This window comes from Channa argus, chromosome 6 (genome assembly GCF_033026475.1).
Source record: "Channa argus isolate prfri chromosome 6, Channa argus male v1.0, whole genome shotgun sequence".
Lineage (NCBI taxonomy): Eukaryota > Metazoa > Chordata > Actinopteri > Anabantiformes > Channidae > Channa > Channa argus.
In genome coordinates this window covers 16,164,038-16,176,657 of record NC_090202.1, presented here as the reverse complement: position 1 = coordinate 16,176,657, position 12,620 = coordinate 16,164,038, and the positions used below count along the sequence as shown (strand labels likewise).

General features: G+C 39.6%; 1 protein-coding gene across 7 annotated transcripts in view; it reads right to left on the bottom strand.

Annotated features, from left to right (window-relative positions):
• The window catches only part of dscamb (Down syndrome cell adhesion molecule b), a 104,214-nt gene that overhangs the window by 11,112 nt on the left and 80,482 nt on the right, over positions 1-12,620 (bottom strand). For all 7 annotated transcript variants that reach the window (XM_067507635.1, XM_067507639.1, XM_067507636.1 and 4 more), the window contains exons 12-25: positions 8,563-8,759; positions 8,026-8,122; positions 7,590-7,718; positions 7,248-7,415; positions 6,434-6,504; positions 5,933-6,176; positions 5,086-5,232; positions 4,010-4,165; positions 3,762-3,895; positions 3,335-3,488; positions 2,681-2,798; positions 2,410-2,576; positions 2,063-2,161; positions 339-527 (exon numbers count right to left, since the gene is read on the bottom strand). In XM_067507635.1, coding sequence (XP_067363736.1) covers positions 339-527; positions 2,063-2,161; positions 2,410-2,576; positions 2,681-2,798; positions 3,335-3,488; positions 3,762-3,895; positions 4,010-4,165; positions 5,086-5,232; positions 5,933-6,176; positions 6,434-6,504; positions 7,248-7,415; positions 7,590-7,718; positions 8,026-8,122; positions 8,563-8,759 — 2,070 coding nt within the window. The remainder of the gene's footprint in view (positions 1-338; positions 528-2,062; positions 2,162-2,409; positions 2,577-2,680; positions 2,799-3,334; positions 3,489-3,761; positions 3,896-4,009; positions 4,166-5,085; positions 5,233-5,932; positions 6,177-6,433; positions 6,505-7,247; positions 7,416-7,589; positions 7,719-8,025; positions 8,123-8,562; positions 8,760-12,620) is intronic.

Below are 12,620 nucleotides of genomic sequence, written 5' to 3'. Positions count from 1 at the left end.
GGTAAAAAAATAATATAAGGTATGTAGGCAGCTCAAGCTCTCAGTTTCATGCAAACCTTCAAAGTCTAATTTTACTGTATATGTGAATGCAAGTAAAATGACCGTAGAAAGTTTTTCACTGTTCAGTGGGTTGGAGAGTTTTGGGTTGAGGATCAATGGAAATAAAATCTGTAGAAAACAAACTGTAATATACTGTTGGTATGGGAACATATAACAACCAAACAAAGTTACTTTAAATAATCTTGGACAATGTGATTAGCTGTTATCACAGCAATGACTTTTGATTGATTCTATGACTCAAAACACACAATGTAGTATTCCAATGTCACACTGCCTACCTTTCCCATGGGTCTTAGCTTCAATAATCTCACTGATGCGCCCTGGACCCACTGCATTTTGGGCCGTCAGGGTGAATTTGTACCAGGTGCCACACTTCAAGTTCTCAAGGCGGTATGAACGCTCACTGGGGCTGATGGGAAAACTGCCCCACTGCTCACTGTTGTCTTCTGAGTATTGCAGGATGTAACCTGGGGAGAGAAGTGAAGAAACATAGGAGATTTGAAAAGTAACCGCAAAATAAACCCCAGTATTTATACATTGAAATTGAAATGTTCCAAATCTGTCATTCGTTTTGTATAACATCTCTCTATGTATGCACTTCCATTTAACAGATTAAAAATTTACAGTATAGTCACAGTTGTGACCCTGCAAGGCTGAATATAAAATAGTTGGAAAATGAAATAAAGAAATAACTTTGCTAATTTTAAATGCTCTGAGTGACACCAAAGGAAAGTCCTCATTGTTTAATGAACTAATATATATAATTTGCACACTGGTCATTTTAGGACTCTGATATGGTTCTCCAAGATTAACCCCACATTGTCAGTCTTGGCCCAGTTTTCCAATTTGTTTGATCTACAATACAGCTGAATAATATGTAAGGAAGCAATGAATTTCCTCTATATGAACTTTCACCTGAGAAAAGCAACCTTGTAAAAAACCCAGTTCCTCCATCTACATTAACACCAAAGAAACCAGCATCTAAAATTAAGTTCAGAGGAAATTATTTTTCGTTACAAAATGTCCCTGCTGTGGAAACGCTAATCACAATGCAGTGGAGAAAGTTTTACCTCAGGGAACATTACTGATCAGTAGTACTTGGGAAATTAATGCTCCTGGAACGTTTCCCTGAATAAACACCAACAGCACAAAGTAGATGTATCACATCAGCTGAAGTCCATTAATGAGTGGAGCAACACCAAACTGTTTAATGCTCAACACAAGACCCAGGCATTCTCATACAATGTTAGCTGAAAAACGTACTATAATTACTCATTCAGTGTGTAAATTATAGTAGTCTAGTTATATGCACCAGCAGTAATACAGTCATTTGTTTACCACTAAAAGTATCTGATTACTAGAAGTGCTGAAAAAGTGGAAAATGTTTAGCTTATTAATGGTACAAAATAGAAAGATCAAGGTATCACTAACTCCAAGCAATATTGAGTGCATTGAATTTCATTGCAATTTATCTAATAGTTATCCAGACTGAGGACAGATCGACTGGCCAATATTACCTTGCCTAAAGCATGCCACATGCATAGTTGAAAATAGACAATTATAAGTATTAGTGTGTGTGTTTTGTGATGGATGATGCTCTGAGCAGGGAGGGAAAACAAATATCACAGAGAAGCTCACTGACAGCTTTTATACTGACTGTAGCCATGAAGACAGGACTGCGAAGATTAGGAGCAATGATAAATCACCACAAATACTGTAGCCTCATTGTGAATGTACTTTGGAAGATGGAGCACTTTATATTTTCACTGAAACAGACATAATCTTTCTTGCTGCTGTTTAATCCACCTTAAGGGTTCAAGCATTGTGCCTGTCCAGCAGACACTGATATAGGAACAAGAGCACAGGTGTGACACCACTGGTTAATGTATGTATCTAAGCAATATTTAAGGATGTGGGTAACACATTAAGAGAACAAACTGTTCATTGTTTTGTTTCAAGTTCATTTGTTGCATTTGTGTGTTTGTCATTGTTTCGTTCCCACCTCTGATGGAGCTCCCTCCGTTGTCTCCAGGTATCCATGACAATGTGATTGATGTGGTTGTAGTCTTGGTAACAGTGAGGCGTGGCTGGTCAGGAGGGACTGCCAATCGGAGAACAGACAAAAAGTTTACTGCACAGTTTGTATTTGAATTAAACTGTCTCAAAGCCCTTTCTGTAATAGCAAGAACATATTTTCTTTTTACCTGAGCTTGTGTGAGCTATATAGTGAAGGTAAGGAAAAGAACCCATGCTCTTAGAGATCAGATGGGCAATGAAAAACTAAATACCATATAAAGTATTATGTATATACAGATAAGTATTATGTTCTTTTATGTGTGCTCTACTTGCCTTGGACCTGCAGGTTAAGTGTGATCTCATCTGAGCCCCAGTTGTTGCTGGCAACACAGCTGTAGTTCCCAGAATCCTCTGCTTTCACTGTGCGGATGATGAAGCTGCCGTTGCTGTGGATGCTGCGATGCCCATCCACCAGGACAGGGTTAGGAGTCCCATTGGTGCTGAAGACGAACAGAAACTAAATTAGGAATATTACTATTACAGGACACAATGAAAATCTATTACATTGTCATATACTAATTCTATATGATTGTGTGTGACATACTTTCCCTTTAGCCACTTGATAGTTGGAGGAGGGTCTCCAACAGCCTTGCATGGTAAAACTATGTCTTTCATCCAGGGAGTGGTCACTGTCCCATTAAAGGTAAGAATCCTGGCTGGAGCTAAAATACAAACACCCAAAATCATATAGAGGTGATCAAAAGGCACAATACTCATCAGCCACATCCACACACTCAAATGCCTCGTTAAGCCTTTGATACCTAAATAATACATTAGAGAGCAATGATACATCATTTGGTTCTACAAAAAGAAAAAAAAAACTGATTAATAGATGTATAACTAAAAATTATGATATACAACAGTTTTTTTTCCTTTTTGTCCTTTTGGCTTATCCTGTGGGTTCAGGGTCGTCACAGTGGATCATTGTCCACATGTTGATTTGGCACAGTTTTTTTTTTTTTTTTATGCCGGATGCCCTTCCTGACGCAACCCTCCCTATTTTCTACCGGGCTTGAATCGGCACTGCACAGCTGGGGATGGGAATGGGCTGTTAGGGGTTCAGTGTCTTGCCCAGAGACACTTCGACATATAGCGGGGACCTGGGATCGAACCACTGCCCCTGTGGTCCAACAGTAATATCTCTATATAACACAGTAGGAAGAGATTGCTGGTCCAGTTATTAGTTATGATGATGTACCTTTAGCCAAAGGCTCCACTGTGATCTTCTCACTGTTGTTGCCGTGACCAGCAGCCGTTACAGCCACGACCCAGATACTGTACTGTCTGTTTCTAGCCAAGTTTGGGATCCTGTAGAAATATGCATCTGGAGATGCCTCAAACTCACTCATCACCTGCAAAAAGGAGACAGTTGTAGGATCAATGTAATACTGGGCAGCAGCAAAATCCACAATACAAAAAACTGCCAGTTTGTGCCTATTACTAGCAACATACTGATCATGTAATTTAAAGCTTCAAGTAACAGCATGGGTGTGCAAATGTTCAGTGTTGGTACAGTTGTCATGTCTGCCTGGTTTAGTGTGGAACTCATCCACTGGCTGGAAAACAACTGGGTGGGGAATTTAAAAAATGATCCTGAAAATCTTGTGGTATACAAATGCTATTACCATCGGATGCAGGTTAGAGCAGAAGACGATATATTTCCTGATGATGCCGTTGAGTTTAATTGGAGGCAGCCAGGAGACAAACACTACAGAGCTACTGGAGGCTGCAGCCTTGACTCCGGCTGGAGGACCCGGAACTAAAGACAAGAGAGAACAATTTGCTCTGGATTTAACTGTACAGTTTTCATTCAGTGTCTTTCAGTAGCATCTAAACTTTGTTAAATTATGACATTTGGTCATGTTCCTCCTACCATCCTCTTTTGTACGGACGTAGATCTGTTCACTGCGGACACCATCTCCAGCATTGGTGAAGGCTAAGACCTGGATGCTGTAGTTGGTGTACTTTTCCAACCCATCCAGTTCCAGAGATGGCTGAATGGTTGTCACATTCCTGATTTCTCCCAGTTCTGATGCATAAGAGAAGATACATTACAACACTTTGGTTTGTTGGTGCAGCATTGAAAACTTATTGAAAGGCAGTCTCTCTGTGGTAAAAGCTGAAATTTAATTGCACTTAGTTTACTGAAGGAATCAACTGAGAAACTACAGTAGATAATAGATGACCAGCACTCCTTTGCATAATCAAATATTTAAACCAAACAAAACAGCTATTATGGGATTTTACTTTTCATCTTTGCTCTGATTTCTCTTTCTTCTCCTCTCGTTATGCCCTGTCACTCACTGCTCAGGCATTGGGTCTGGCTGGCTGGAGTTATTGCATTTTGAATTATTGATGGAGACCAGCCAGACTGCAGGTGGGATCACTACTGTATAGCACAGGTTTGTTTTTGTGCAATGCAGACAAATTTTGTCTTTTTTTTCATATTATATATTGTCACGATAAACTTGTATGTAAAAGTAAATCAGCTGTTACAATATAGTGTTGCTGTAACTCTGCTCAAGGTTAAAAAGAATAATAAAAAAAACACACTTAAACTTAATGATGTGCATAAATTAAATATGAATAGTGTCTCATAAACCTCAGACACCGTAAAAAGGGTCAGAAATACAGTACATGGAGTGGTAAAGGAGCTATTGTTCAATTGTCAATTGTTCTGATAAAACTTTGCAAAATGATAAATTAAGTTAACACGCACAAAACACAACTTGAGCGATCTACTGTAAATTACAGCAAGCAACAAGCATACAACAAGCATATTGCAGTATGACAATGCCACAGCTTCCCCTAGTGGATGAAACAAAAATAGAAATAAGCAACAGCAAAACAGACCCATCAACCTATCTTTGAGACAAGTCTTATTTTAATAAGCAGGTGAAATGCATTGATCTGTGAACAGAATTAGTGTTTATGTGTAGATGTTATTACCTCCATCAGGCAAGTTGGCCCAGTAGATGACTCTGTATCCTTGCAGGTTTCCATTAAGAGCCTCTCGGGGCAGCGGCATCCACGACAGTGAGATGACCTCTGGAGACTTGGCCACAGCCAAGACATTTTCAGGAGGCCGAGACGGCACTACCAGAGACACAAGACGAAAAATATAATGATGATGAGAACACCAGCAACTGTTATGTAATAAGTACCCACAATATTTTAAACAAATGACTGATGACGCCAAATGATGAGAAAATTAAATATGTGAATAATAACCTTTTACAATAAATAAATATACATTTTCATTTTCTTCACTGTGTGTTTGTTGAAAAAATTGTCAGATATAGCTATAATATTTCAAAGAGCTGGTGAGTTAGATCAAAGAAATTATGGAAAATATTGCATCCAATTTCTTATTACATCATTGATAGAGTTTAATTTGGTAACAAGATGATAGATTCAACAAGAAGATAGATTCAACGAGATGATAGATTCAAAGACAAGAAATAACTCGAGCTCCTTTATCAGTGACTTAAAATAGATTAGTACTGGAGTTGTAGAAGTTATAATTCTGATGTAATGCAATACATGTCCAGTAGATGGAAGCCTTTACTCAACTATATGTATGTTTTTCTACAGCCATTGCATGTAGAGAACTAACAAAGAATGGATGCTGAGTGTAACTGGTTCAGAACTCAAAGGTCACCAGTTCAAAATTAGTAGAACTATTCCACAAAATAAAAACATGCTAATACAAGCCTAAAGTGATAATCCAATGAATTAATTGTAAGATTGACACAGGAAAACGCATTACACCTAAATAACATATGAACCTCCTTACCATCCTCTAGAGTCTTGGTAACCACCTGCTGTGAAGATGGCCCAGTGCCTGCCCTGTTTGCAGCCTGGACCACCACACTGTACTGAGTAAACTTCTTCAGGTTGTCCAGCACAATGCTCTCTGTGGTGTCACCTGTTGTGTCCACGCTGAGAATGGTGAATTGGTGGCTTCCACCAGGGCTGTACTCCCTGTAGCCCACCTGATAGCCACGGATTACACCGTTCTGCAGGTGCTTCTGGGGAGGCTGCAAAACAACCATAAAGACAAAAAAACAGTTAAAAACCATAACATATCTTTTTGCCAGATTCTTCAAAAGCTATAGGGAAAAGGGCTATGGGTATATAGCATATTTACTGGAGGATATAATTGTAAATGGACACATCTTTTATCAGTTGTATATATTTATATATTGTATACAATTTTGACCCAATTATTATTTTTACATTTCATGAAATGTCAGTACCTTAGCTCTTATTATTACAATTAAAGTTTGGACTACACCTTCCAGGAGACTTTGATGCTCTGTGGGGAGGTGGGCTCCAGGGTGACATCTTGGGGAGGGCCGTCAGGCGCTGTAAATGAAGAACACAATTCAACATCGCTGCAAATGGGAGAAATGATCTGTCATGAACCATTTGAGATTTAATCTTGTTTATTTCCACTAGATGGTAATGTTGAGTTGAGGATGCGTTGTCTCTTTTATTCTTAGTACCTCAAATTAAAGCTAATTGAAAAAAACACTTGTAACATTATCAATTTTAACCTTTAAAATAATGTTGAAAGTGATGCATGTTTTATTTAATTTGATGTTTATTGCTTTTTTTAGCAATGAATCTGGTAAACTGTGCCTTGTTAATGTGTTGTTAGGCCTGTGGGGGGGATCATTATGAGCATCAGAGGATAAGTGAACACAGATAGAGCTGATTAAAAGCAACATTGAGCTGATCTGTTTCCTGAGATATAAAAGATGATGGCCTCCTATTAAAACAACTATAAAGTAATTATGCATAAAATGACTCAACGGGCTTTAGGGCTCGGAGGAAATGGACACTATATCTGAGGAGAACTAGCATTTGGACATGGAGTGTCAAGTATCTACAGTATCAATTATCTACTACAACAGAGTATTAAAATAAACCATGGTGACAGTGAATAACAGTTCTGGAAAAATCAGCTAAAACCAAATTTCACTTTCTGCAATGGTAGATTAATTATAATACTGCTACTTTATTTTCAGATTAGACAAAGACAAATGGAAACAAACCACCAAGTGACGGGGTTCATACAGGTTCATACAAGTTTTACACTCACTAACCTGCTTCATCCGTGGTGATGGTAAGCTCATTGCTAGGGTTGCTGTTGCCAATGATGTTCTTAGCAACCATGCGGATGTTATAAGTAGAGGAAGGGTGGAGGTCAATAATAGTGGCCTGGTTGAGCTGTGGTGACACATCTTTAGTTACCTGGGCTGATAGCCAAGAAGCTAGAAGAATCAGAGACAGAGAAGGGGGATGGACTGTTGGAAATCAACAACATCACTCTTTTCACATTTCTGGGTGTCTTTTTTTAAAGTTGTAACCACATTTCAGTAATTGTTACACACAACATCCACATTTTTAAAAACACATAGGTAAGAGCCAATTTGTGAGACTTCTACCTGATTTGTTCTTGCACTCGATATCGTATCCTGTGATAGGGCTGTTGCCATCAAAGCCCATGGTCCAGCGGAGTGCTATGGTTCGATCTTTAACCTCCCGGATCTCCACTTCTGGAGGGTCGGGTGGTTCTGTGTAAACGTGAACACAATAATGTTTGAGAAAGTAAAAAATAAAGGGAGACACCGTGGGCTGGTGGTCCTGAAATAGAACTGAATAGCTGGAAGTCCAGACAGATGTATTGATTTTGTTCTGTCTGTGATTTCCCCAGCAAGAAATTATGGGTAGGGTAGAAATCACACTGTGCTGCAATTAATAAATAAATGAATTAGGTGATAAATTAGGAAACCTTTACTACTCCCTAAGAATAATTTTGTCTTCTTCCTACATATCCACTGTAAAAAGTACCTGTCTGGACTGAGGTGTGGGGGAGCTTACCTTGCACTGTCAGCTGTATGATACCTCGGTCTTCACCAAAGGAGTTGATGGCATGACAGGAGAAGAACCCTGAGTCCTCCCGAACAGTGGGCATAATCTACAGAGACAAGCCACATGCAAAGCTTTCAGGTGGGCAGAGAGTCGGGCTATGAGCTAAATATCTGAAATTGTGTTCCATCCCAGGTGATTTTTCTAAAGTGTGGATGGGGCAGTGAACTTCACTTATTTAAGTGCAGCAGGAGAGAAACCCTAGTTCTAAACCTCATAGGAAGCTAAACTACTCACTTATCTTTAGCCACATATTCCTCATAATTTTACAATACTGCATTACACATGTACTCATTTCATATTCACACTGTGTTTTAATCACCATTAAATTGAGGTATCGCTTTAATATTTCATGCTCTACTTGAAGATTTTAAGATTATTTAAGATTATGTGAATGTAATATAGCCACACACTCTGTTCCCATCTGTATAAATAGATAAAAATGACTGAAAGCTGGCGCCCTCTGCAAAAATTAAGATTCGCACCCACCACTAGAGTAGATATGACTTCGTCTGCCACCTCCTTGACGGTGACCACATATCGACTGGTCTCAGGATTGATGATACGTTCTTCTTTCTCCCAGCGCACCATTATGGGCTTCTCACCATGAGCTATGCAACTCATCCTCTTCTCCTCGCCCTGTGTGGCAAGAGTGGTGTTGGGGTAGGAGGTGATCATGGCTGGGACTATGGAGGGAAAGAGCATGAAGAGCGAGAATGAAGAGAAAACAGAAAATGAGATCAGATCAGTTAAAACAACAACACCATTTAATACAGAACTGAGGATGACATCAAACAACATCAAACAGCGTGTCTATCAAGGACCACTCTGGAAATAATGTATTTACTTTGGCATGTCTTGTTTTTTCATCATCAAATAAATCAAGTTACATTTTGAAGAGCACATCAAACATGCTTTCTCTAGCTGCATTTCTGGTCATACGCTAAAAAGACTTTCTTTTTTCTGCTATAAATTATGACAACTATTTGAACACTCTAGGGACCATCACAGTGTTATGTTTGAGTCTACCCGTCTCCTGCAATACTTAGTCATTGAAAGCGAGCCCTTCAGGTAAGCCTGTGCCTGCTTTGATAACGACAGCAAACGGTAACGTGCTGCTTTCAGAGGATGAGGCGGAGGAACAGAGAAGAAAGTGGTGACACCTTACTGAACTCCCATCAGTCTGTGCATGGAGCCAGTCTGGCTCTACGCCGTAACCGCACACCAGGCTCATTAGCAGCACATCTAGCCAGTGTGTGAGTGCATGTGTGTCATTCAGCAGAGTATCTCTTGTAAATGTCTCCCACCCAGATTACTCAGAGTCTGTACTCACACTACACTTTCTTTCATTCTGTCGTCTTCCCTACTATCGTGAAGCTGCCTCCACATTTTAACACTCATGCAGACTTTCAGGTGATATTCACAGCAAACAATTTCTAAATGTGAAGCTTCTGTAGTGGATTATACCATTAACCTCTGCAGTACTAAAAAGAATTAATAAACATGCTAAATATCAATGTGAACATTATGGACATTATGGTTATTTTTATCACAGACATTAAGCAAGATGGCAGTAATGGGTAAATGCAAAGAACATATTTGAACATTAAATGAAATAACATAGTATTCCATTTTTACATTATAGCTCACCCAAACATGCAGGAAAACTAAAGATGCTGAAACTCTGTAGAGCTGAGGGGAATTGTAAAGCCTATGTGGCTTCTCTACTGTCAACTTACTAATTGAATCTTTATTTGGAATAGGAAAAATAGTCTTTAGGTCCACATATTTTGGTATCTATAAAGTACATGTGAATACTGTATCACTGAACAGGACACAGTGTGAACACTCCAGTCCTTGAACACAGTGAACACTGTGTCACTGAACAGGACAGTAATGGCAGCTACATGTGGCAGATACTTGTGTAGCAGAGGTTGGAGGCCCTTCCTTCCAAGAAAAGATGCAATATGTATATTTGAGTCACTGTGTGAATGTCTCTTCACTTCTGAATAATGTCTCTGTGCATGTGTATGAGTGTTTTACTGTGTTTGCATATGTGTGTGTATGTGCGTGTGCGTGTGTTTGTGAGTGGCTGTGTCTGGGGGAGCTAAGTGGGCGAGCACAGAAAGCAGAAAAGACTTGTGCTCATGACACATCTCAGCCACACTACACGAGTGAGGAGGGAGAGAGAGCATGTACCCCTGCAGCGCTAACTATGATCCTTCTCTCTCTCCCTCGTTCTCTCACTCCATCTCCCTCCTCAGGCTCCCACCAGGACAGCAATGATTTAATGATGAGAGAGACCACTTTGATTATTCATACACAGCAGACAAGTCCACTGGCCATGCTGTTGACTCACACAGACACATACACTCAAACGCATACAGACATTCGTGAATAAAAACACAAACACACACACACACACACCCACTGCACATTCAGAAATACACAAAAATACAGAGTTGCTCGCCTTGCACACATGCACAGTATGCAAGTACCTACGGTGCCGAGATGGAAAAATCATAGTGGTGCATATACGTGAGCAAATGCAAACCAATACAGGAGCAATGACACATACAAGCAGCCAAAACACACGGTACAGAAATACACACATGCCTCACCACAGATACAGAGTCAAACGTTTTGTGTAGATAACTTTGTGATCATTTTTATTTTGGCTTCTCTTAGGCACCAGTCTGGTACAATCTGCTCTTACTGTGAGTGCCAGGAAGGTTAGACAATCACAAGTCAATTGAAGTACTTGAAAATATCATAATCATTCATTATACTGTAATCGTGTGAATGGAAACACTGATGTGTTAAATCTAACTCATTCTAAAGTGGAGGAAAGCTGAAAAATTGTGCAGATTAATTTTTGCTCATTTAATATTTGTTATATTTATTGTTGTATATATTCATATTAGAGCCTGACTCTGACTGATGTTGGATATAAAACTGATGTTGGATATAAAACTGATACCAACATCAAACTTTTAATCAGGATTAGGAGTCTATACTAGCAGCTTGGTCAACTTATACTTAAAGAAGTATTTTGTGTTAAGTGCATATATGTGCTCATGTTTAGAACATATCATTTTTTACATCTGAATCACACCCAAAGCACAGCTGAGGCTGGTGGTGATGTCATTAGAATTACAGGTATGTAATGGTAGAGCAAGATTAGGAGTCTGAACATGGGCCAAATTCCATAACAAACCACCCAAAAGCTTCATGAAAAGTCAGGGTGTCCCCACAGTCAGTAGAATTCATCATTTGGGGACCATGGTCAGTCAAGAGTCTTAGTACAAGACTGTTTGTATACTGTAAATTCAAATCAACACACACACACACACACACACACTCACACACTCATCAACATGTTTCTCTTTTTTTTTCTCATACAGTAAGTACATTTCGTTCTTTGAAGCACCCAACAAATATCACAAGGCGGGGGTGCCTGCATGTGTTTGTGTGTGTACAGATGTGCATGTGGGCCTTCGTGTAGTTGTGTGTGCACGCATCAACCACCACCCCCAACATGATGGAATGTGTCAGACTTGGGACTGCCAACGTTTAAACCTCATCTCTTATTCACTCGCAGCCCCTCCTGCTCCCTCGCTCCCTACACCATCATCCCCTTTCCCACTGCCCCCGCGCAGGAAATCGCTGATTTATTTTGCATAGCAACTATGAATTTTAAGTGAGTCCTATTAAAAGAGTCTCCTCAAACCCTTCTCTAAATGTTATTGCTCCTTAACAGGGGCTATTTTCTCCATCTAAATCTGAGACCTTGGCAGTGCAAGTTAACACTGATGAAGCTTATGTTTGTTCACTGAAAGAACTTGCACACAAAGACAGCACACAACGCTGTGTGTTTGTTTGTGTACATGGCTAAGGATTTTTGTCATTTATGTTTGTATCTTTGAGCACATGCTTGTCTGTGTAGGTGTGTGTACATCACGTTTTTGTAGTTGAAAATGCATATATCAAAATATCATTGTGAATTTAGAGATGTTTCAATCGGACTGTGCCCTTGTTGTTTATGCATATCTGTGAATGAAACACATAATTTGCAGCAGTTTTAACAGATTTTTGTTGTGCTTAGTGGCCCAAGCTGAGGCAACTCACTTGCTTCCTCCTCATCTCATCTCTATGCATCTACTGTGCAGCACTTGCTGGGCCCCGGGCTAAACCTATTCTATTTGATAGCCCATAATTGCTCGGTTGATGTATATTTTTTAATATCCAGTGATATTGCAGGGGCCTGGTAATAAAACATGGGTGGGTAGAGGAGAAAGTCTTAGCAGGAAACAGGGAGACTAGACAAGTGAGAAAGAGAAAGCTGACGGGGAAGAGAAGAAAGGAAAGATAGGGAACGAAGGCAGCACCTTGCAGAAAGTAACTGAGAGACATACACAGGGTAATAAATACTAAACGATGGATCTTTGACACGATTGGTCAGCTCCAGCAGACTTTTATAAAGTCTTCAAGTATAGCATATGATCTACAGTAAATTCTGTATTAAAACAGGAGCGCCATTTATACCA